General features: G+C 44.1%; 1 protein-coding gene across 9 annotated transcripts in view; it reads left to right on the forward strand.

The window, feature by feature from the left end:
• The window catches only part of NTRK2 (neurotrophic receptor tyrosine kinase 2), a 188,204-nt gene that overhangs the window by 5,031 nt on the left and 157,951 nt on the right, over positions 1-25,222 (forward strand). For all 9 annotated transcript variants that reach the window (XM_083701958.1, XM_083701950.1, XM_083701956.1 and 6 more), the window contains 2 exons: positions 17,001-17,075; positions 17,862-17,933. In XM_083701958.1, coding sequence (XP_083558084.1) covers positions 17,001-17,075; positions 17,862-17,933 — 147 coding nt within the window. The remainder of the gene's footprint in view (positions 1-17,000; positions 17,076-17,861; positions 17,934-25,222) is intronic.

A 25,222-nucleotide genomic window follows, 5' to 3' on the forward strand; every position in this document is an offset into this window, starting at 1 on the left:
CATTAACAAGATGTCTAATGGGCTTCTTAGAGTTCTTGATTAATATTTTCTCTTGTGCTAAAATATTCAGTTGCAAAAATCGGGGTAATGTCAATAGCTTATCCTATCAAACTATTTCCTTATAGACTTCTGTATATTGTTGTAGCTAAGATTAGCAGTTCTTCTGTCAAGCTATTACTTCAGACAACCAACGTTTGAAATTAATTGTTCTATTTAAGAATGCATATAATGTGCCAACAAAAAAACAGGCAGCTATTCAACTCCTCGCCATAGCATTGAAAAAGCAAATTGTGTATGTGTATATTATGTATATCTAAAAGCCACAGCGTGAATTTGTAATGTGCTTGTAATGTAAACCACTTCAGACCTGTTAATAAATGAGGCACATTGTGCAATTTAAATAATAAATTATTTAGCAAGGTTTGTAAGTTTGTGCAGAAAGGGTGGGTGGGAGGGAGAGATGCTGTTTGCATTCCTGTGAAGCTTTGTCCTGTTAATTTCTTGGGTCTCTTCCATGTTTTGCTCATTATGCTCTTTGCGTAATACAATAAAAGCACCCTCGTTCTTTTTCCCCATTTGTTTTTATTCAATGGCCACTGCCAACTTCTACAGAAAATTCTTCTGAGGTTGAATCTGTTTTCCTCCTTCACCTCCTCACCTTGTACCACTCGCACCAGGTGCTGTTTTCTCCTCTTCGTGAGGAGGCAGCAGAAACACGGGCGAGAGCCTGAGACTTCTAGCAGGTTGCAATGTGTCCCCAGTAAGTGTTATCTGAACAGACCCAGATAAATGTCTTGATGGAGATAGAACGGACACCAGGCTGCATGTTGTGGTCATATCTACACTGATACTTCAGGCCAGAGAAATTTGCAATGGAGGAAATCATGCAGGCATTTTTATCCTCGTACTTTTATGTGCCCGGGAAACTATGTGATGTAACTTTTAAAGGGCCAGTTCATTCATTGTTTAAAATAGCCAAGCTGTCTTAAGGTAAGTAGAAAACATTTGCAGGGGCAAGGTTATCTAGGCAACCTAGTGAACATACAAGGGGGGGGGGGGCTGCAGGAATATGAAGGGCCAGCTCCGCCCCCTTGATGATGCTGTGCATGCCGGCAACTCTTTTCAGTGCAAAGTCAGGCAAGGGGGTCTCCTTAATCTCACAAAGGGTTCCCAATGGGTTTAGAAACCCTGATGGACCATGTTTCCCGTTACCTTATTGAAAACATTTCACATGATGAAGGGGGCCCTCTTCAGACTCAAATCAAGTTACTGGTGCATGTTGTGCTGTCTAGGGGCAGACCACATGATTAATAGAAACACCTGAGGAGGTCTTCTAGCTTTTGCATTTTCACTATTGTGGTTGCCATGGCCTCCTGTTGGCCTTTCAACCTTTTTTGACATGGGATTGATGATGCCCAATATTGCACTGGGAAAAGCTAAGCTTCAGAAGACAGGGAGCACAACACTTTTAATGGCGCATCTTGGTTTTAATGGCGCATAAGGGTAAAGGTACCCCTGACCATTAGGTCCAGTCGCAGACGACTCTGGGGTTGCAGCCCTCATCATAGAAAACTGTAAATAAACCTATATTGGTTCAATACGGTGGTACCTCGGGTTACATACGCTTCAGGTTACAGACTGCTAACCCAGAAAGAGTACCTCAGTTTAAGAACTTTGCTTCAGGATGAGAACAGACATTGTGCAATGGTGGCGCAGCGGCAGCTGGAGGCCCCATTAGCTAAAGTGGTGCTTCAGGTTAAGAACAGTTTCAGGTTAAGAACGGACCTCCGGAACGAATTAAGTACTTAACCCAAGGTACCACTGTATTTTGTTATATTGTTGTATTGTTTGTTGTGATAGCTTAGACTACTCACATGGTACTTCTGAGCAGATCCTCTTCCTTCTTGCTCAAGAAAAAAAGGTGCGAGTCAGATCTTTTCAAAAGACATCTATACTAGTACTGCCTAAAGCAGAGTCAAAACTGTGGGTAGGCAAACTTAGGCCCAGGGCCCGGATCCGGCCCAATTGCCTTCTAAATCCAGCCTGCGGATGGTCTGGGAATCAGTGTGTTTTTACATGAGTAGCATGTGCCCTTTTATTTAAAATGCATCTCTGGGTTATTAGTGTGGCATAGGAATTCGTTCATTCCTCCCCCCCCCCCAAATATAGTCCAGCCCCCCACAAGGTCTGAGGGACAGTGGAGCGGCCCCCTGCTGAAAAAGTTTGCTGACCCCTGGTCAAGACACTGTGAACCTTGATTTAGTGCTAAAGAAGCCCACCATCAATGTTCAGATAATTGTTAACCCAGAATAGCCTTATTCAACCGGGGGGGGGGGGGGAAATCCAATGATTTTGATTGCACCAGTTTTCACATTGTATTGGTTCAGCCACAAGTCACTGTATTAATCTGTGAAACTTTGAAAATTGGACTCTGGTCATGCTTATCACAATCACCATGGGAACCACTTCCCTGTGGAGAGATCTCATGCCTTGTGGCAAACACCTGAGGACCAGAAACAATATGTGCAGAGCTAATTGTGTGGGTCCTTCTCACAGAGGAGGATTTAGGGAAGAGCGACTGAACTGGTCGCACTGGGTGTGGAGCCTTGAGGGTGTTGCAGGAGGCGCCACAACCAGTCCCTTTTTTCTGGGGGGACGCAGGGGTACGCATACCCCTAAACATTTTGTGAATCTAAGTTTGGCCTCATTGAGGGGCAGTATTTCAATATGAGTAGGAAAATGAGAGTACCCCTAAACATTCTTTAAGGGGGGGGGGGAAGCACAGGCCACAACTATAATGTAGAATGGAGGGTGAAAGGCTGGGGCACCAAATTTTGGAGTTGCATATGGCAGTGGTGGAATTTGAGATCCCAAGGTCTGCCACTGCTTCCCACCCACAGAAGTAGTGAGAAGAATCTGTGCAGTTGTTACTGCTAAAACAGTAACATGGGCTCTCATTATGGGGGGCAAAGACCCTATGATACTAGATATGGATAGCACTGCAAACACAACTGTTGTGGGGTACTGTATAAAATGCATAAATCATCTAATAGTAGACTTGGGTAGTGTCCATAGAGCAGCAAGGGAGGGGTATTAGCATGCATCAGGGCACCTCAAGCATTGCAAAAGTATGAAATATCATTAAGGTGGCAATTCCTTTGAAGAAATAGAAGATAGAGAAGCATGATTAGTCGCACCAACAGGGTAAAGAATAGCTTCTATCCGTGGGCTGTTAAGCTGCTGAATGAAAAGATAACAACAGGGCAAGTGACTTTCAGGTTTGGTGGGTGTGCATCAGTAAACGAGGGGAATTAAGACTAAGAGAGCTGGGGGGGGGGTGCTCGTGTAATCTCACTGTATACAACTTGTACAAGTGACAATAAAGTATTTCAATTCCTCCCATCACCCCTGTTTCACCAGACCAGTGAAAACTGAGTACATACTTGGTACCCATGGAGCTTTGAGTGTCAGTTGGAAAAGAAAAATAAAACATTGGAGGGGCAGGGGGGAGGAAGATGCCTTCCTCATCACTCAAGGAGGACTGGCTGACTGGAACTCTGAACAGGAGCGCTCCTGTTTGCAGGTGGGTATACAATGCAACATTATGTTGCAGATCCCACTTGTTCAATTTTGATAACAAACCAGGAATCCTTTCATGACTAATTTTTTTTGCCTCAGTATTTTATCTGGGATTTCTTATTTGCTTAAGAGGATTTTATTGTGGTGCTGCCATTTTAGTCAGTGTGTAATGGTTGAAAAAAAAAGGTGATGTATCAGACTGTGTGGAATTTATGGATTAATTTATCAGAGTTGCCGAGGAAACCTTGCATAGTGTCTTGTAACAAAGAATGACTTCTTTTCAGCACATAAGAAAATGATCTATAAAACAACTTCAAATTTTTAGTATGATTCTTCTCTTTACCAAATTCTTCCAAGAGATTCTGGCTTGGAAAAACTCAAATGATGTGCTCAGTATGAATTCAGATAAACACTGCTGATATCTTATTGGAATGATAAGTTTGGTTTCAGTCAGAATTTTTAGCATGGAGTGGCAAGAACAGAGGGAAGCTTAAACTGAATTAAGATAAGATACAGAGATACTGGCGATTGCTCAGTTTTAGGAGGAGCAGCTCTGTGTGTTATTGAGGAGGTCACACTCCTCTTGAAGTGGGGCTATGTCCAGGAACCTATTTTTCCTTGGCTGGGCTGCTGCATCCGCTGTGTCTACTAGAAAAATTTAACCCCTGAATGGCTTGGGATCTGTAGAGCACAGAAACTTCCACCTTCCACAAGTGTTTCCCTGCTTTCTTAAATTATTTGAGGTAATCTTTTTCCATCTACTTGCTATGTTGTATGTTTAGACTGATGGTGAGATGGGCTAGAACCTTTTTGTTGTTGTTGTTGTTGTTCTAGTGCCACAGTTATAATCTCCTTCTTATGGTAAGCTGGGAAGCGTTCTTAGGGATTTTATGAAAAATTGTGACATTGTCTTTGGTTACAAGTCCTACAGTTTGTAAGCTGATTTTAATTTTACTTGCAGATTGTACAGCTGTTTTACAACTTGCAGTTTTGTTATTGTTCACAGAATTCGTAATGCCTGTAACCTGCCTGGAATTAATAAAGAAGCATGGGATATACTTTTGCAAATGAATTAGTTGTGTATAGTTTTGATATGGGTCGTGGAATATGAAGGAAGTAGTCATTCAGGACAGAAAAAAAATGGTCTTTTCACACTGATGACATGTTTAGAAATAGATCTCATTGATTGTGAGAATAGACTCTTACTATAATAAAGTAAGGGACACGGGTGGCGCTGTGGGTTAAACCACAGAGCCTAGGGCTTGCTGATCAGAAGGTCGGCGGTTCGAATCCCCGTGACGGGGTGAGCTCCCGTTGATCGGTCCCTGCTCCTGCCGACCTAGCAGTTCGAAAGCCCAAATAGGTACAGCTCTAGTGTTTCTGTGCGCTGCTCTGGTTCACCAGAAGCGGCTTAGTCCTGCTGGCCACATGACCCAGAAGCTGTACGCCAGCTCCCTCGGCCAATAAAGCCAGATGAGCGCCGCAACCCCAGAGTTGGCTATGACTGGACATAACTGTCCAGGGGTCCCTTTACCTTTACCTATAATAAAGTAAGTGTTTTATGGTGTACTCTGTATCAGATAATGGATAGTTTATGGAGCTCTATGCATGGGACCGGGGTGTGTTTGTGGGGTAAGTGGCATAAGGTACATCAAACATCAAATGGCTGCTTTAAGGGGAAGAAGGCAAAAAGGAGAACAAGCTCCTGTGCTCACTAATGCAAAACTCCTTATTGTAGGTTCAAGAGGAACCTGATCCCCATTTAAAAGAGGTCTTGCTGACTACTGTAGCACTAGGGATTTGCAGAAGGGCAAGGAGGTCAAGCTGCATAGCTCTGTATATTTCTCACTTATCAATACCGACAGAGGGTCCTGGCTTCTTCTTTTTCTTTTGCAGTTGAAGTCAATATTAATATCCCAAGCTTAGAATCAAGCCACAACTGAAGGTACTTTAAGTGGCATTTAGTATTTGACATTCTTTGCTTTCTTTCAGGACTAGTCTGAGGAACATAAAGGCTCTATCAGAATTGGATTCTTGAGCCCAGCCCCCAACCCTGTTGTACACAGAACTATTTTGCATGGTACATAGAAAGTAAGGAAAGAAAGAAAGAGACCAGGCTATCATGGTTGTCACATCCAACCATTGATAAGAATATAGCTGAGTCAATTCATTGGTCCATCTAGCTGGGCACTGACTTGAGAGTAGCTCTCCAGGGTTTCAGGCAGGAATCTCTTCCAGCCCTACCTGGAGATAACTGGAGATAGGACCTGGGACCTCCTCGTGCAAGGTAGATGCTCTACCACTAGACCCAGGCGATTTTTCAATATTTCGTTCCAAATCGGTTATGAAGTCCACAGCACGATAATGGTTTCATAAAGCAGGTGATGATTATGAAAGTATCTGGGAAAGCAGCAGTCAGCCAGCAGCAGAATCTTATCAGCCCTCACAATATACTTCTTTCGAATTTGCAGCAAGCCCCGACTGAGCAGTCTAGTAGCCGGTGGGACAGGTTGATAGATGTGGTTTACAGAGATACTGGTCTGCGCTGGCTAGGGGCTTCTTGCTGGGAGCTCCCTTTCCCCTTTGCCCCTCCCTTACCCCCTCCCCCCCCCGGTGAAAAAAGAAACAGGTCTATAGAAACCCCTGTTGAAGGTGAATTGCCCACCTGAGAGCTCCCAGTTAGTTTGGAGTGGTGATAGCTGAATCCATTTAGCAGTGGCATAAGCCAGCCTTCATTCCATGCCTTGAAGCAGATAGTATTTGCATGCATGGTGCTAGACTATGTGATTCTCAGATATGGTAGGAGAAAGTTGTTTATTGTGATGACAAGAGACCAGGTTTTTTAATGGGTTCATAAATACTGACCCGGTCTACTATTCAGATTCTGTCTCAGCTCACCACCAACGCCTGCCCCTCCCCTAATTATGTGGCATGTGCATTGACGGGGTGAGGAAGGATGGAATTTGGCTTATGTGCTGGTGTTTCCTGGCTGCTCTCCCAAGTTCTCTGCATTTGTCAAAGGACTTGGGGAGAGGCAGGACCCTGCATCTTTGCCCCCTCTGTCTTCAAAGTTTCCTCCATTAATCTAACACAGGCACAGGCAAACTCAGCCCTCCAGATGTTTTGGGACTACAACTCACATCATCCTTGACCACTGGTCCTGTTAGCTGGGGATGATGGGAGTTGTAGTCCCAAAACATCTGGAGGGCTGAGTTTGCCTATGCCTGATCTAACAGAACTCGCTGCACAGCAGTGATGGTTCCACTTGTATCAATCTCTTCTCGTGCTTGTTATCAAATAGCAACCCCCCCCCCACCTTGAATATCTCTGTGATGGGGCAGCATGTTCTCCATTACATCCCACTGGGATGTGCATCTTGCCCCTAAGTGTTGCCACTGGGGCATTAGTAGGATTTATGGCAGTTTTATGGCCTCTTAACTCTTCATTCCTCCTCCCACTCTCTCTAACTGTTGGTGTGAAGTCAGCAGTTGCTGTGTGAAATGGAGGATACCATAGGGTAAAATCAGGCTTCCTGGGCAAATCGCCAGCAGGCACTGGAAATCAACCAAATGAACATGTGGGAGGAGCAAGGGTGGATGGGACATGAGCTAGGTGATTGATCCTTGTGATTGGCAGTCACACTTAGGGATGGATCAGTTTGTTTCCAATCTGTATCACTTTTATATATGTTCATTCAAAAGTCTATTCCAGATCATTTCTGCATTAACTTGCAAATTTTTAAAAACAAGAATGTGTAAGCAACTTTGCATTTAAATATTTAAATGCTATTTTGAATGTCTTTCGTCGCATTTAAATGTGTTTTTTAAATGTAAATGTTTTTGTTAAAGTATGCATTTTATGTGCATTTGGGTATATTTTTGGAGCTGGGAACTGCATTGCACACCTGGAGAAGTGTGAAATCTGAAGGTTAACTATGTTCCGTTTTGAACATTAGTCCAGGAGATGCAGATCAGGCCGATTTGCAATAACTGAATTCCTCAAGCTAGACTCTCAGGCTAATGTGTGCATGTATCTCGCTCTCCCTGTCCCATTCCTAGTTTCCCAGACAAAGCAGGGGAGTGGTCAGCTAAGAACTGAAGTCCTATGAGAACCAGAGACCTGGCAAGGGAGCTGTCCAGCAGTGCCAGCAAGGTCAAATTTCAAGTGCTGATTAGCAAGGGGGAGCCAAAGAGACAGCTAGGATTAGGCGATGGTCCATAGGATTATTGTACAACAGATTCCAAGCAGCAGCTGAGGGTTTTTGTAGTCAGTATAGACTTCAGAGTGACCCTGCCCTTGACCATTGCTTAACAATTAAACTAATTCTTATCCCACCCTTCCTCCTAAGCATCTCAGGGCAGCACACATGGTTCTCCAGCTACTGGATTTATCTTCCTAACCCTAATATGAGGTAGGTTGAGATTGAGAGGCAGTGAGTTGCTCAAAGTCACCAACTAAGGCTAAGCTTTGCGGCTGGGCAGAAATGTGAACTCATTTGCCTCTGACAGTGAAGATAGAACATTGTGGCTAGTAGCCATTGGTAGCTTTTATCCTCTGTGAAATTGTCTAATCCTCTTATAAAGCCATCAAAGTTGGTGGCCATGCCAAGGAGGGAATGCCACAGTTTAACTATGCATTGTATGATGCACTTCCTTTTGTTCCTTCTGAATCTCTCAGCATTTTAGCTTCATTTGCTGTCCCTGTGTTCTAGTATTATGAAAAAGGAAGAAAAACTTTTCTCTATTCATTTTTTCCACACCATGTATAATTTTAAACACCTTTCTCATGTTCTCTTACTTGCTTGTTCTCTGAACTTAAAAGCCCCGAATGCTGTAATATTTCCTCGCAGGGGAGTTGTTCCAACCTCTTGGTCATTTTGGTTGCCCTTTTCCAACTAGAAAATATCTTTTGAAGTAAGCTGATCAGAATATTATTATTACTATTATTATCTCAGTGGCTTTGGACACCATCAACCATGGTATCCTTCAGGAGCAGCTGTCTGAGTTATGGGTGGGTAGCACCATTTGCTCTTCAGCCTTATGGAGACTTCCTTGTGGGGTTCCTCAGGGTTCAATTTTATCTCCCATGCTATTTAACATCTACATGAAACCATTGAATGGGAGTTATGGAGTACGTTGTCAGCCTGGCACCTTCATTATATATCTTTAGGTGCCAGGCAAAAACATTCCTCTTTTCCCAGGCCTTTGGCTAATTAAGCAATGTGTGGCCTTTTAAACTGTGTTGTTATTTTGTTTGTTACTATGTTATGAATTTTGTGTTCTTATAACTGTTCTGTGATCTTCGGGTGAAGGGCGGTACGGCTTGCCGATCAGAAGGTCGGCGGTTCAAATCCCCGTGACAGGGTGAGCTTCCGTTGCTCAGTCCCTGCTCCTTCCTACCTATCAGTTCGAAAGCACGTCAAAGTGCAAGTAGATAAATAGGTACCGCTCTGGTGGGAAGGTAAACGCCATTTCCGTGCGCTGCTCTGGTTCTCCAGAAGTGGCTTAGTCATGCTGGCCACATGACCCGGAAGCTGTCTGTGGACAAACGCCAGCTCCCTCGGCCAGTAAAGTGAGATGAGCGCCGCAACCCCAGAGTCTTGCAACTGGACTTAACTGTCAGGGGTCCCTTTACCTTCACTAATAACAGTAGACAATATTCCAAGAGCAGTCACATCATAGATTTGTATGGTTTTATTGACATCTTTATTTTCCTTCCCTTTCTTAACAATCCCTGTCATGCCATTCACCATTTTAACAGACCTTCACAGCTGCATGCTGCATCAACATCTTTGCTGAGCTATCGGCTAGGACCTCAAGGTCTCCTTTCTGGTCAGTCACTGGCCAGTGCAAACCCCACCAATGTATATGCAAAATTAGGATTTCTTGCCGCACTTGATGCACTAACTGAAGTGATGATAGATGCTTTTTATCAGAGAAGCCACCTGGGCCCCTATGGACAAAGAGAGTTCTAAGAGTAACCCTGAACTGCATACCTATTTCTTCAGTGGGAGTGCAACCCCATTTAAAACAGACAGACTCCCCAGTTCTCATCCCTGGGAATCACTTAGAAGAAGAAGAGTTTGGATTTGATATCCCGCTTTATCACTACTCTAAGGAGTCTTAAAGCAGCTAACATTCTCCTTTCCCTTCCTCCCCCACAACGGACACTCTGTGAGGTGAGTGAGGCTGAGAGACTTCAAAGAAGTATGACTAGCCCAAGGTCATCCAGCAGCTGCATGTGGAGGAGCAAGGAAGCGAACCTGGTTCACCAGATTACGAGACTACCGCTCTTAACCACTACACCACACTGGCTCTGTCTTCGTAGGATTCAGCATCAGTCTACTGACCCTCATTCACAGTGCCCTAGAAGAGTAGCTCATGGAACCAGATTTCCTCTTTCAAATCCCAGCACTACCTCCTATGCTGTTTCAGAGGGTCACAGGGCAGCTTTTCAGGAGACACATAGAAAGGGAAAAGTTCAAAAATTGCCCCCCTTTTCCATGGAGGGCATCCTATCAGTGACACTTGGCACATTGGAAATCTGGATCCAACCTTGATATATAGTCTACCTTGTTTCAAGAAGAGGGTTAGGTACATTTTCTCCTTTTCCCTAACAGCCAGCACAAATACAGTTGAAGTGAAAGTTAGCTGAATCCCAGAAACATGGCTGTTCACTAAGGAATGTTTGTTCATTAACCTTCAAAATGCTTTACCCCAACACAATGAAATAAAGCTCAACAGATAACCGAGGAGTGTTTTGTTGGGGAGGGCGAGAATGGGAGGTGGGGTGGAAAGTGTGTATTTGTAAATATGTTTTCCACAAAGGGGATTTATGGCAGTAGAGCTTGAGGCAAATTGCAGTATTCTTTCTTTTTACCTAAGTAGTTCATGCTAGTGTGTGGTGGGTTTTTGAGTGTGCTGTTGCTGCTCTGAATTGTGTGGGGCAATTTCAATGTTGCTTGTACAAGACATGAACATCAAAAGGCTTAGGTAGACATATTTTGGCTATCAAACTGTTTTGAAGCATTGGAAAAGACTATAAACATGCCATGTTAAATTTTTTAAAAGTGATTCTTGGAACAAACTATGTTAAAGGGTCCTAAAGCATGAAGTGTATTAGTGTTATGAGTTTGTTGATATTCCTTAGCTTTTCCAAAATATTTGGGCTGAGTGAAACTGCTTTTGCTTGTGGCTGTATGTGTCATAAGCTAGTTTTGGAAAGATTAATTATCAGTTCTAGTATTCAGAAATGTAACATCTTTTTTAAAGAATAAGACACACGAGGAAAGTAATTTCTGGTGGGAATATATGAGTATTTAAATATATGTGCATATAAAAATGCAAGTTCGTTGTCTATTATATAATTGGACCTTCTGTATGTTGCAGTCTCATCTCTTTTAAAGTTTCTTACATACTGGACATTCAGTGTCCATAATATATTTCATTGGCCCTAAGCAAGTTGGTTTTAAGGCTGTAGTAAGGTGCATGCAAGACCTCAGCCATCCAAGGCTATGTTCTGCATGATTGGCAAGCTAGGTTGGTTGGCTTGACAGGTTGGATTATGTGTTGCAGCTGGTGGGACCCCCATAATCTTTTGTAAGATCACTGCCCTATTCCAGGTACCCAATCATTGAGTTTCAAGTATTTGTCCCTATTTGTGGGCCTGCAAGACAGAATTTGGATTCTCTTTGTGTGCCATCCAACTGACTACCCAATAGTACCTCTCCCTGAGTTGGTAGAGGTGGTCTCAGGAGTGTTGTTGGTCTCCCTCAGATGTATTATGCAGAGAAGGATAGGAGTTTAAGGTATTTTAAGACCATTGAGAAGGATAGGAGTTTAAGGTATTTTAAGACCATTGAGAATAGTGTTCCTGCCCCCTGATATTTATTATTTTGCTGCTTTGTAAACCATTACATACCCTTCTTTGAACTTCAACATTTGTACTTTTCTATTTTATTGTCTTAACCATATCTTTTTAACTTCCCTGTGCTACCTAGGGGGCCTTTTGAAAATAAAAACGGCATACAAACGTAGACTTCATCCTAAACTAATTTAGCTGATGAAAGGATTCTCTGTGTGTTTGTTTTGGGTTGAGAGAATACATACCAAATACATAGCCCTTGAACTTGCCAGGTTTTAGTTTTGGGGATTTTAGCCTGGTTAAGATGGTAGCTGTTTTTTGAGCTGGGCTGAAATATCATAGAAAATAATTCTTTTGCTCTCCCCTCCAAGAATTATTTTTTAAACTCATACGTTAATTGCTGTAGAATTTCAGCCCCACCATGCTCCCATCCCCAGTTTTGTTACCTGTGATTATTGTTTAATATTGTTACAGGAAGAAATGGGCTTGAACTGTACTACTTTCCAGCCACCCCATTGTTTGCTTCATCCACCATCATAAAGTAAAAATAGTCACTTTCTGTATTAACTGAGCTGTTTAAAAACAATAATTTCCCTGCCCATCCCACGAAAAATTCTCTCCTACTCCAGCCCAGAAAACTGTTGAGAGAAGACCGCCTTCTCTCTGGAGAATATTCAGCGAAACGGTGGGTAATGGAAACTGTTTTTGTTTAGCTCTAGACCTTTTCTTTTACCATGTATAACAGAGCCTACCCTGATATTCCCGGTTTGGGTTCTGAGAGTATCCATGTGCAGATGCCAAATTTTACAGCTAAATACAGTAATAGGAATTTGGAAGAGAAGAGCGGAAGCATGGAGATAGGTACTGCATGTTGATAAGAAGAAGGTCGTCATTGAGGATTGTTGTGGCTTTGCCTAAAGACTAAAATAATTAGAAAGTGTACTTATCTTGTAGGTCAGTTGTGATCCCCACACTCTGCTTAAGTTCTAGCAATGGGGCTGGACTGGGCCGGTTACAAAAGCTTTAGATTTCAGGGTTGTTGACATTTTCCTATGGCATACAAATGGAACATTGGGGCTTCCATAATCGGCTCATGCCTTAGAGTGATTTTCTTGTAAGGCTATTCAATTAAATAAAAGGAAAGCTATTTCTAAGAGCAGAACACGCTACATTTCTCAAGATTGCCCTCAAAAAGCCATGGTAATGTCAGAGCTTTTAGGAATATTAATGTTTGATAAGTAACATCAAGGTGGAGTAGTTGTGAAAGAGGCAGAAATAGCCTTTAGCCAGAGCAGAGGTTTTGCTTCAAACCTCTGTCTGACTCAGGAGTCCGTGCACAGATCTGTACGTGTGGCTGGGATGGAGAGCACACATCAGTTGCTGTCATCCCCACCCCCAATTAACCCAGGTGATCCTCATTGTAGTCTGCAACACCTGGTGGAGTGAAGCAAAAGCAGTACTGTGCGTTGATACCAAAGTGCTTGCAAAGCAGACGGCTCTAAATTATTCAGGCAAGTGAACATTGCTCCAAGCAGAGGCAAGTAATATACTCTGCATAGTTCAACTTTGCATAGTTACTATCCTCTGGCCCTTTGGGAGAATTCCTTCCTGAACACCACTCTGCTCCTTGTCAGTGATGCTACTCTGAGCAGGAGGGCCAGCTTGAATAAAATATTGGTGGGGGGGGGGGGCAGCTAAGCCATGCCCCACATCAGTGATCACATGACACTGCACACACACCATATGAATGGCAATGCCCATCAACTTTGTGGAGGACCGGCCAACTCAAATATTTTAGGGGGTGCAAAGGGACCTTGGTCCCTAGGAGTTGGCTCTTACGAGCATGTGACAAAGTCTGTCCACTGAGAGTCACCCCTAACTTTACTGGGCACATGTTTCCAACAACATCGAGTTAGGCAGGGTTTGAGAATCAGTACTTGATCTCAGAAGATCATAGCAGTGAAGTGAAAGATTAACATCTGCAAACAACCTAGCAAAATCCCCAAATCCTATCACAGTGTAGTTCTTTGCTCCCATTCTATTCTGTTCTAAAATGTTATTTCTCTAATAAGAGTGAAGCCTTCAGGCTTTCAGCTTGAAAAAATAAGGACAATTTTTTATAGTTAGCAGTCTTTCAATTTAAATACCTTCCTCCTATTATATCTCGTCTCCGTTGTTATTTTATTACTGTCATCGTGTCACCATTTAAATTTAACTAGATCAAATTCTCTTATTCTGTATTCATTGTAGAATTCTCTATTTGTTTAGATGGCCTACATTGTCTTGTGGCTTTTTGCCTTTTCAAAATGATGGCTCCCTAACTAATAACATGTACTGTTATGCTTTGAATTTATTGGTTTTGAGCTCATCCTGTTTGTTCTACACAGCAATTCTCCATATCTCTGTTATCCGCAGGGTTTTCCAACATGCTCCTCCTTTCTACCCAAGATTGCTAATGAAAAGAGAATTAAAATAATAATTCCAAGATCAATCCATAAGCATGACCTTCTGGTTCTGAGTAGAAAGTTTAAATTACAGTTCCTATGTTGATATTTATTTGTAGAGAATTTACATTTAAGGTAAACCAAGTGGGGTGCATTTCCTGGTCCACCCAGCAGAGGGCCACAGGCAAACATCCAAAGCAGTGATTGGTGTAAGCCTGTAAGCCTTCAAGCCATGGATCTTTGTCCCATGCTGAATTTTATCTATCCAGTCTGCTCCCTGTTGGGAAAAGAGACAAAGAAACAGCATGGAGGATGCTACCTGACAATGCTTGGAGCATTTCCACCTCAAGAAGGGGGCACCATAGGACACATTTTTCCAAGGTTCCCCTTAAACTTGGAGCTGTAAGAAGCAGCCCATGGGGGGGGGGGAGATTTCAAATGCCCCCCCAGCTGCAATTCTCGGTTTTAGCACTGCATAGTAGAGGATCCACAGCTTGTGTCACATTTTTGTGACCCGAGTGCAGGACCCAAGAGACCAGGCATTTGATTATATACTCAGGGCCAGACCAGGGAAAAGAGTCGGCGGAAGAAGATTGGAAGAAGTTTAAAGACTATTTGCAGAAATATTGTAAAATTAATGAATGTTAGAATGATGTTGGACAGAAATTAAGTGGTTTCCAGCTGTAATGCTTTAAGAGATATGGAAAATAAGGTTCTGAATTAAGTAAAAACTAATGGTGAGGATTTGCTGAATTTATAATTTGAACTGGAATATAAGAAAGGGAGGTATGAGGAGGTCCGGAAAATAAGTTAAAAGAAAATAGGTAAAGGGAAATTTTATGTGTTTTTAGTAGTTTTCATATTTTTTTGTATTTTTTTTGTCTCTTTTTTGTTGTTTTACAATGTATTATTCTGGAAAATTTCAATAAATATCTTATAAAAAATATGATTATATACTCAGGGCCATCTTAAGCATATCTGGCGCTGTGGTGCTAAGATCCCTCTGGTGCCCCCCCCCCCAGCAACTCCAAAACAAGGGAGGGGGCGGTGGAAAATGTCCTCTGCCTCCCCCACTGCGCCGATCCCCGGCGTGGTGGCAGCGATCAAGCCGGAAAACTTGCTGGCGGACATGGCGCCTGAGAAGGCAGCCCAGGAAGGCTGCACGCCGCTTTTTGCCAGGAAGCAGGAGGAGGACAACGACCGGTAGCAGGGCCGTCTTTCACAGATGCAGAGGCTTGGGAGGGAAGTTGCACACCCGCCAGCCATATAGTTGGCGGGGTGCAGCTGGCGGGCATGCAGGAAAAGGGGAGGCTGCTGGCAAAGCCGCGCGGCTCCCCCACTCGCTAGGGCGCCCCTGAGAGACCGGCGCCCTGGCGTAACGAACCACTAACACCAATGGGGAAGATGGCTCTGTATATACTAACAACATTGTGAAAGTAGATTAAGAAAACTGAAAGGCTGGTAGTTAACCTGTGCTGAACTGGAGTATTATCAGCTTTAATGTTTTTTCTTTTTTTCAAAAAAAGCACGCATAAGGGGGTTACATACTTAGTTGAAAGACAATAATGGGAGGAGAAATGTGTAGATTGGCTTTGGGGAGAATGTAGGGAGGGTGTACATAAGAAGGAGCCTGGTTTTTGTTTTTTAATGTAAACAAATAATAAGAAAGAGGCTTCTTTAGTAACAACCCTAATTTATCCTTTCACGAAACAACCTGATTTTGTAAACAGGTTTTGAACATTCAGCGTGAGATCCTTTGCCTAGCTTGAGGAGAGAATTGCTCTGATGTGAACTGACGATCAACAAGGGGTTTATCCTTATTATCTCTAGTGTTGTTTCATGAGTTTTGCACTGTCTCTTAATGAGCACTAAAGGTTTAGATGAGTTTGCCTGTGATGGCTCGCAGGGGGGAGATTGTGAATAAACCTCTCCCGTAATTTCTATTTTATTTTATATTTATTTTTTCTGTGGCTTTCCTGTTCATCCCCTGCTGTGCTGTCACTCTGATGTGATGCACATGATACTGGTGTACTGTGCAAGAAGACCAATGTATACCAACAGTGGCTGATGTTTAGACTTCTCAATAACCTTCAGTCTAAGCAGGGTTTGAGGTCATTATTAGGCATGAATTTGGAGGGAAGATGCACAGTCGTTGGAAGTGGTGGCAGATGTTTTCCCTTGAATCAAGGGCGTGATAAAACGTTAAATGTCTGGTCATTTAAAAATCAAATCAAAATGTTTATTCGGCTTTACGCCCATCATGAAACACAACACAACACAACAAAACAAATCAAATAAAACAGCGGACTCGTACAAACCACAGTAGTATAACACAGTTCACAACTCACAAGGACAGATATTAGCCATTCATAAGAAAAGTTTAAGATTAAAAATGAATCCAAACTAGCAGACAGTCAATAACTTGTATCAAATTTGTACAGATCAGTTTTTGTAATTTTACATTTTAATATTCCGGTCTAAACAATTTTCGTTGTAGTTTTGTCTCCACACTTTAAGGCTTGAGATCCCTCAGTTACTTACAGTGTTCCATTAAGGTTAAACTCAATTATTTCTCATCAGATCTCTGTTGCACACATTTAACTCACAGTGTCAAATTATAATCCATGCTTGGTAGCCGAGCATTCTGTGTTTGTGTTTTACTCAGGGTGTGATGTGATAGACGCACAGAGTTCATTAGGACTAAGATCATTAGACTTGGCTAGTTATCTCTTCTGCTTTTTCAGAGAAAATAATCAGCCTAGAAAGGAGTAAGTGAAATCCATTGTGGTATAATGGATTGAGTGCCAGAACAGGACCTCTTTAAACCTTATGCTTGTATTCTTCTTTCTTATGATGCTCCTGCAAGCCTGTAGCCCTATTTGGGTGTTAGTAGTTAGTAGTAATGAAATTACCAGTGTGTGAGGGAAAGAACAGGGGTGTGCCAGTCTGCCCTGTCCCTGTTGCTGTATCTCCTGAGGCCACCTCTGCCCCAGCTGCCAGGATTCAAAATCATATAGGGAGCCTATGCATGTGTAGCAGGCCCCCAACTCCAGACCTTCCCAACAAGACCTTCCCCACCACAATAATGCATCTCTCTCTCTCTCTCTTAAATAGTTACATCGCAAACCAACGGAAATTAGAAAGCATAAATGAAAGTGATGTCAGAAGCTACGTTGGATTAAGAAATTTGTGAGTATATAATTTTTCATGTTTATTATTATAAACCACATGTCTTTGTCCATTGTTGCATATGCTCTGTAGGGGTTAGGCAGAGTTCCTGCATATTTGGGCATCCCTATTTATTTTAATGAAAAGAACAACTTTGCAAATGAAAAAGAATATATGTCCTTTCCATTGCATTTTGAAGCTCTCACATACACCGTGGACGGTTTAATAAGGGCAGTAGCGCTTAATAATCTTTAGAATCACAGTACTATGTGCCTTCCCCAAATGTGTGCCCTCCAGATATTTTGAACTACAATGTCCATTATTTCTGAGCATTGGCCATGTGAGCCTGATGAGAGTTGTAGTCCAAAACATCTGGAAGGGACCAGGTTGGCCATGGCTGCATTAGACGTGCTGTGGTTACTGAACCAATATAAATAATCATGAAATACCTTGAGCTATTAAGGTAAAAGATAAAGGACCCCTGGGCGGTTAAGTCCAGTCAAAGGTGACTATGGGGTGTGGCACTCATTTCACTTCAGGCCGATGGACCTGGCATTTGTACACAGACAGCTTTCCGGGTTATGTGGCCAGCATGACTAAACCGCTTCTGGCGCAACAGGACACCGTGATGGAAACCAGAGCGCATGGAAACACCATTTACCTTCCCACTGCAGCAGTACCTATTTATCTACTTACATTGGTATGCTTTCGAATTGCTAGGTTGGCAGAAGCTTGAACTATTATGCAGCATTAAAAAGGATTAAAGATCACTTGACAATTCTAACTTGCATTTGTGTTTTTTGCCAGAACTGTGGTGAATTCAGGTTTGAAGTTTGTCTCAACCAAAGCTTTCCTGAAAAATCCCAGCCTGCATTACATGTAAGTAAAAACTTAATGGTTCCAGAATACGCAAAACTTTATCATACATCATTACCTTATTTGCAATCCATGTGAAGAAAATTAGAGGGATGCTGTTTAAAAATAGCAAGCTGTGACCTGCCCCAAAGTATTGCAGTGAATCATTCGTGCTTCAAGGATCAGGGTTCACACCAACCTGGAACAAACATTTTTTGTGGCTTGCAAAGGTGTCCACGGGTCTGTTCACGTGTCTGAGACTCCTTCAGGTAGTGATAAAGCAGGATATCAAATCCAAACTCCTCCTCTTCTTCACGTGTGTGTGTCTGTGTAGATTTCAGGAGAGGGAAAAGAAAACAATATATTTCTCATCCCCTCAAAGTCTTTCCTGGCTGTTCTAAATGACAGGTTTGGGGCTGATTGCCAGCCTTGTACCTGTATCACTACGTAGCAAAGTGGGTGTGTCTGAAAAAAGAAAGGGAAAATATGCTGTTTTCATTTGCCTTCTTCTTGAAACCTCTCTGCATTGTGAGAAGTGGAAAGTTTTTTAACCTTAATCCTGATCCTGACCCTAATCTGTCCTGTTATGGGTTCAAGCAGGCTAATCCATGGCTCTCCCCTTTACTTTATTATTTATCCTCTAACACCTTCGAAAGCATTGAGCATTGTTGAACCATTTTAGCACTACCTTAATTTCCTTTTTCATTAATGCACTACTTCCATTTTTCTGCGTGCAGAAAGCACTATATTGTTTGTGGTTGGCCCTGTTTTGCTACCATACTGATGGCAGTGGATTGTTCAAGTTCAGTTTAGAAAGAATGATAAATGGAAATCATCTACAGTAATGTAGATATATCTGGTTATATGTTGGAAGTGTGTTTTAAGTAAAAAAGTGGTTGCTGATTTTGCTTTTCATTCTGGATTGTTAACAGCTTGTGATACGGTATGATGACTAAAGAGCCATGGATTTCAAGCTTGGAATCTAAGGGAAGAAAAATATTAGATACCAATGACCTGCTAATTGCCACTTTGCAAATTCCATGTTTTATATTTACACATAAAAATATCATGTATTCCTGTGAGACACACAGCACCTGAGCTAGCAGCAGAATGCTGATGGAGATAGCCATTTAAATGCATGTGCATATTTGTATATTGTCAAAAGCAGTATACTACAGATATGCAGCATGTACACATGGATGCACATTCTAATGTATCTGAAAAATGTTAGTGATACAGCAAGTGATATGCCTGTGGATATTTACTCTTGTATTTATGTTATACAACAACAATACTTTATTGTCGTCCAAAGACCCACAATTTTTTTTCAAAACTAGATACAGTTAAAACGACCAGACAGACAGATGGAAAAAACCAAGGCCGTCATTTTGTTTTATTTAGGGCATAATCATCTTTGTTTCTTATAACCTCCGAAAGAAACTTTGCCATGGCCAGTGTAATATCATTTGACCTGTCTTCCAAAAGATATTCAATATGGGAGGCTTCAGATTTTCCCTTCAATTAGTTGATCCCTCATATTGCCCACAATGCAGTAGGATATGCTTCATACAATCGACGTCCTCGGGACATAAACAAAGCCTATTCTGATAGAGGATGCCTCTCAGTCTGCCATTTAGAACTTCTGAGGGAAATACATTTAGTCTGGCTTTGGTAAATAAACACCGATAGGTAGGTACAGGCAAATTCCTAAGGTATGAGGATATATGAAAGTCGTACCTGTATTGGATTCCAGCTGTGACCAGGCTACAAATTACATAAGATCGGGATCGCAGGTCGCTATGTGAGATGTCCCAAAGCCTTTGGCTCAGGGATTCAAGAGCAGTGTCGTAACCCAGATGATATAAGAGGGATGATGGCAGTGCAATTGAGGTGGCTTTCCTGGCCATAGTTTTCAGCCATGGGCTGACAAACTTCTCATTGGTTAAATGTACTAATAATCCCTTATCCAGACCAAATACTGAGATCTTGAGCCAGTATCCCATGGCAGCCCACCATGCTTTGGTGGAGAGTGGGCATTCACCTGTTTCCAGAAATAGAATTGAATTTGGGACACAGTTTGGGACCTGTAATAGGGACCGAAGAAACTTTGCCCGGAACCAGTCTAACTTAGGAAATAAACCGTTGTATCAGACGTTTGAAGCATAGAGAATTTGGGAAACAGATTTTGCATTAAAAACCCTTAATGATGGAACATAATGGCCTCCCCTTGTATAAAAGAATCAGAGTATAGCGAGTTTGCTTATCTCCGCCTTTTGATAAGCGGTCTGCCTGTGGCAGTTCCAGGACTTTGAGTGATGAAATAAGAGCCCTAAATACCAGAAGCATTTGAATATATGTTATGCAGCTACATGTTCTGTTGAAAGATGTGGCTTCTTGAGTTTTGTCCATGAAACTTATTGCATAGGCCATATTGGGATGTCATGCTAAACCACAATTGGCTTGTTTCAAACAAATCATATTTAACATGAATGGCAGCTTGTTGCTTCAGATGACATGGTGAGCTGTTGGTTAAGCCAGGAGTGGGGAAGTTCAGGCCTAGGGGCCACATATGGCTTCTGCACGCCCCTCTGTCAGGCCACACACCCTTCCCCTCAGTCCACATCAACCCTGCTTTACTTCCTTGTCTGCCTTGCTGAAATGTGTTCTTGAGCTCTGATATTGCCCCTTTGTTCCTTGGATGGAGTGTATAGAGCAGGGGTAGGCAACCTAAGGCCCATGGGCCATAAACTACAACTAATCCAGAACGCGGCAGCTAGACTGGTGACTAGGAGTGGCCACCAAGACCACATAACACCGGTCTTGAAAGACCTACATTGGCTCCCAGTATGTTTCCGAGCACAATTCAAAGTGTTGGTGCTGACCTTTAAAGCCCTAAACGTCCTCGGTCCAGTATATCTGAAGGAGTGTCTCCACCCCCATCATTCTACCCGGACACTGAGGTCCAGCACTGAGGGCCTTCCGGCGGTTCCCTCACTGTGAGAAGCTAAGTTACAGGGAACCAGGCAGAGGGCCTTCTCAGTAGTGGGACCCTCCCTGTGGAACGCCCTCCCACCAGATGTCAAAGAGAACAACAACTACCAGACTTTTAGAAGACATCTGAAGGCAGCCCTGTTTAGGGAAGCTTTTAATGTTTAATAGGTTATTGTATTTTAATTTTTCTTTGGAGGCCGCCCAGAGTGGCCGGGGAAGCCCAGCCAGATGGGCGGGGTATAAATAATAAATTATTATTATTATTATTATTAGCTGTCAGGGAACTGCCATCGGAGGGACAGGTGGTGGACAGGCTCCAGGAGAATAGGAGAGAATCTGCAGCAGAGGAAGGAACCAGCAGGGGGAGTGCAGGAGTCACAGCGGAGGGGAGGCTCTGGGATACTTCTAGTGAGAATAGCGAAGAGGTAACAAAACCCCCATTAGGAACTCCCACCCTTCGCCGGAAACTGTCACGCAGAGAGTCACGAAGGCGCATGTCCGTCAAACAGCTTTTATGTTGGCGTAAATTCCGTAGACGCCCACTGTCAGATTCTACCAGCGACTGACGGAGTCATGCTTTGGGGGCTCCGTTAGTGCCTCGGTTTGGATGACCAGCCAAACCCCAGAGGGATCAAGCTTTTACGCACAAGCAGCTCACTATCCCATCATAGCAATCTGACAGTCTTTGAAAGCAGCTTGTGCAAGCAGAGGGCATCATGAGCGAACCAGCCGGAACCGGAGGAGCTGGAGCAGGTCCAAGCCTGGAAGAAAGGTACAGGGCGTTGGAGGTCCAGCTGGCGCTGCAAACGGCAAGGCTCGAGGAGAGGAGGGCTCAAGATGCGGATAAAGGGAAAACCACCCCACTTGCCAGACGGGTGCCTGGATTGGTGCAGAAATTTGGGGGGGATCCCAGGAACTATCAAGCCTTTAGGACAGAGATGCAATATGCTCTCAATCTACTGTTTGATGACTTCCCCGATGAGAACTCTAGAGTGGCGTACGTGATTGGCCATCTAGAGGGAGGGGCGAAGGACTGGGTTCGGCCCCTGATGGCAGCCAATAATGAAATCTTAAAGGACACTATGAAGTTTTTTCGCGCCATGGACTTGATGTTTTCCAGCGAGATCGAGCAGGGGGTGGTGCGCAGACAGTTAATGGCGTGTAAACAGGGGAGCCGATCTGTACGTGAGTACTGGACTGAGTTCACCATGCTGATTCATAGACTAGGGTGGGACCTTGCTAGTGAACCTATTCAAATGCTGTTTGAAGAAGGTCTCTCTCCGGCAGTGAAAGATGAACTTTCCCGGGCGCCTAGGGCGGAGTCTATGGATCAGCTGACTAAATCAGCGCTGTCCATAGGAGCACGCCAGGAGGCTAGAGCTATGGAAAAGCGGGAAGGAAAGGGGGAACGTTGGAAGGACTTCCGCATTCCAGAGATTCCGGAGCAGCCTTTCCCGCCAGCAGAGCCGATGGAACTTGGAACAGCGCGCGCGCGCGCAGTTTCAAACACCAGTGAAGGGCGGAAGAAGGAGGGAAAGAGCGGCAAGAGATGCTATCTCTGCTAACAGCCAGGTCACTTTGCCAGAGTCTGTCCGCAAAGGAAGGAATGGCAAGGGATGGCGGGAACTGTTGGGGGGAAGGAGGAAGAAGAAATCACGGAGCAAGTAAAAGCCAACGCCTGGTTGCCAACATCAGGGCACAGCAGCCAGGCCAGGGAGTAGTGAATGTGCCCACGCCGGAACCTCCAAGACCAGCGCTTGTGATAGAGGTGTTGCTGGAACTGGCAAACGGACACCCACTGAAGATAAAAGCGCTATTGGATTCAGGTAGCTCATGTAATTTCATGAGTAAGGAGTTTGCAGCTGAACACCAGATACAGACTATCCCATTAAGTAAGCCTTTGCAGGTTACCACGATTGATGGGAGGGAGCTGTTGGGAGGAGAAGTGAACCAACAAACTGTACCAATGATAATGAGGGTGGCAAGACACACAGAACTGATAGCGTTTAACGTAGCCACCTTGGGAGGAGCTCCTATTATCTTGGGAATGAGCTGGCTGGCACTACACGATCCGCTAGTAGGCTGGCATCAGAGTGGTTTCCTTTGGATCAGCACATTGCCTAGAACACTGCAAGGAGGGAGAGGCTCAGGCAGGGGCCAGGGCCACTCTAGCAGGGATGGAAGTGATAGATAAGGGGAGGGTGCCACCACAATACGCTGACTTGATTGACGTATTCAGCGAAAAAGAAGCAGATAAACTGCCCCCGCACAGACCCTTTGACTGTCAAATTAACTTACTCCCAGGAGCACAATTGCCAGTGGGCAAGCTGTATGCAATGTCAGACAGTGAGATGCAGGAGTTAAGGGAGTTCATTGACAAGAACCTCAAGCGAGGTTTCATCAGAGAGTCACGAGCGGTGGGGGGCAGCCCAGTGTTCTTTGTGGACAAAAAAAACACGGGCAGGCCCAGGCTTGTATGTGATTTCAGGGCCCTAAATGCAGTGTCAGAACCAGTGACTTTCCCTATGCCTAGAATTGATGACATTCTAACACGGGTGAGAAAAGGGAAAATTTTTACCAAGCTGGACCTTAGGGGGGCATATAACTTGATACGTGTGAGAAAGGGGGATGAGTGGAAGACCACTATGTTCACCCCCTTGGGGGCTTTTGAGTACCGGGTTATGCCTTTCGGATTACAAGCGGGCTCCGCCTACTTTCAATCATTCATGAATCACGTCCTGGGGCCACTGCTCTACAAGAACTGCGTAGCGTTCTTAGATGACGTCATGGTGTACTCAGAGAATGAGGAGCAGCATGTGCGAGATGTAAGAGAGGTACTGAGCAAGCTGCGAGAAAACCGGCTGTGGGTGAAACTGGAGAAGTGTCAGTTTCATACCAGGGAGGTGGAATTCCTGGGGTACCGGTTGTCTGACAAGGGATTGGCCATGGATCCCAGCAAGGTTCAAGCGGTACTGGAATGGAAAACACCAAAGACCAAGAAGGACGTGCAAAGGTTCCTGGGCTTCGGAAACTTCTATAGGAAGTTCATCAAAAACTTTGCCCATTTAACAGCGCCCATCACGGATTGTCTTAGTAGCAAAAAGAAATTTGTTTGGACGGAAGAAGCGCAGCGGGCGTTCGAACGTTTAAAGCAGGCGTTTGCGTCGGAAGAGCAACTTTTGCACGTGGATCTACAACAACCAATGAGAGTGGAGACTGACGCGTCAGACCGAGCGGTGGGGGCCGTTCTTCTCCAGCCGGGAAAAGATACGTCTGAATGGAGACCGTGTGCATTCTTCTCGCGGAAGTTGAACAAATCCGAGAGGAACTACACAGTATACGACCGAGAACTGCTCGCCATTCATGAAGCATTCCGGAAATGGCGGCACTTGCTGATTGGGGCGCAGCACAAGGTTCAAGTCCGAACTGACCACAAAAATCTGGAATACTGGAGAACAGCCCGAGTGCTGAACCAGAGACAAGTGCGATGGGCCCAGGAGTTCTCCAAATTCCACTTTGAGATTCGTTACGTGCCCGGCTCCGAGAACGTGAGGGCGGACGCTCTTTCCAGGAAACCTGAGTACTTAGAGGGGGAGGGAGCGCCTGAGGCAAGGCATGTAATCCCTGAAGACCGCTGGGTGTGTGGGGCGGCATTGGTGGGGCAGAGGGAACTGATAGAGGGTACTGAGAACGATGAATACGCCCAAGAGAAACTCAGAGAGCTCAGGAGGACAGAGGAGAACACAGGGGGGTTTGAAGAAAAGAACGGGGCATTGTATTACAAAGGGGCACTGTACATACCCGATGGGGAACTGAGGGGCAGAGTACTCAAGCAGTTGCATGACAGCCCCACAGCGGGACATTTTGGACAGCACAAAACCATGTGGTTGGTTACCAGGGAGTTTTGGTGGCCCAAGGTGAGGGAGGACGTACGGGAATATGTCAGGGGTTGCGACAGGTGCCAGCGAGCGAAAGGAGAGAGGGTGGCGCCAGCGGGGCTATTACAACCCTTACCCACGCCAGAAAGGCCATGGGAGGCAGTATCCATAGATTTTATGATGGACCTGCCAAAATCCAAAGGCAAAACAGCTGTCATGGTGGTGGTAGATCTATTAACCAAGATGTGTCATTTTATAGCTTGTTCACATGCGGTCACAGCGGAGGAAACCGCCAAGTTGTTTGTAGAACATATTTTTAGGTTGCATGGTGCCCCCTTGAGGGTTTTGAGCGACAGAGGGAAACAATTTACTTCCAGGTTCTGGAGGAAACTTATGAGCTTACTGCACGTAGAACTCAATTTCTCAACTGCCCGGCACCCAGAA

This window comes from Podarcis gaigeae, assembly GCF_964106915.1.
Source record: "Podarcis gaigeae genome assembly, chromosome: 11".
Taxonomy (NCBI): Eukaryota; Metazoa; Chordata; class Lepidosauria; order Squamata; family Lacertidae; genus Podarcis; species Podarcis gaigeae.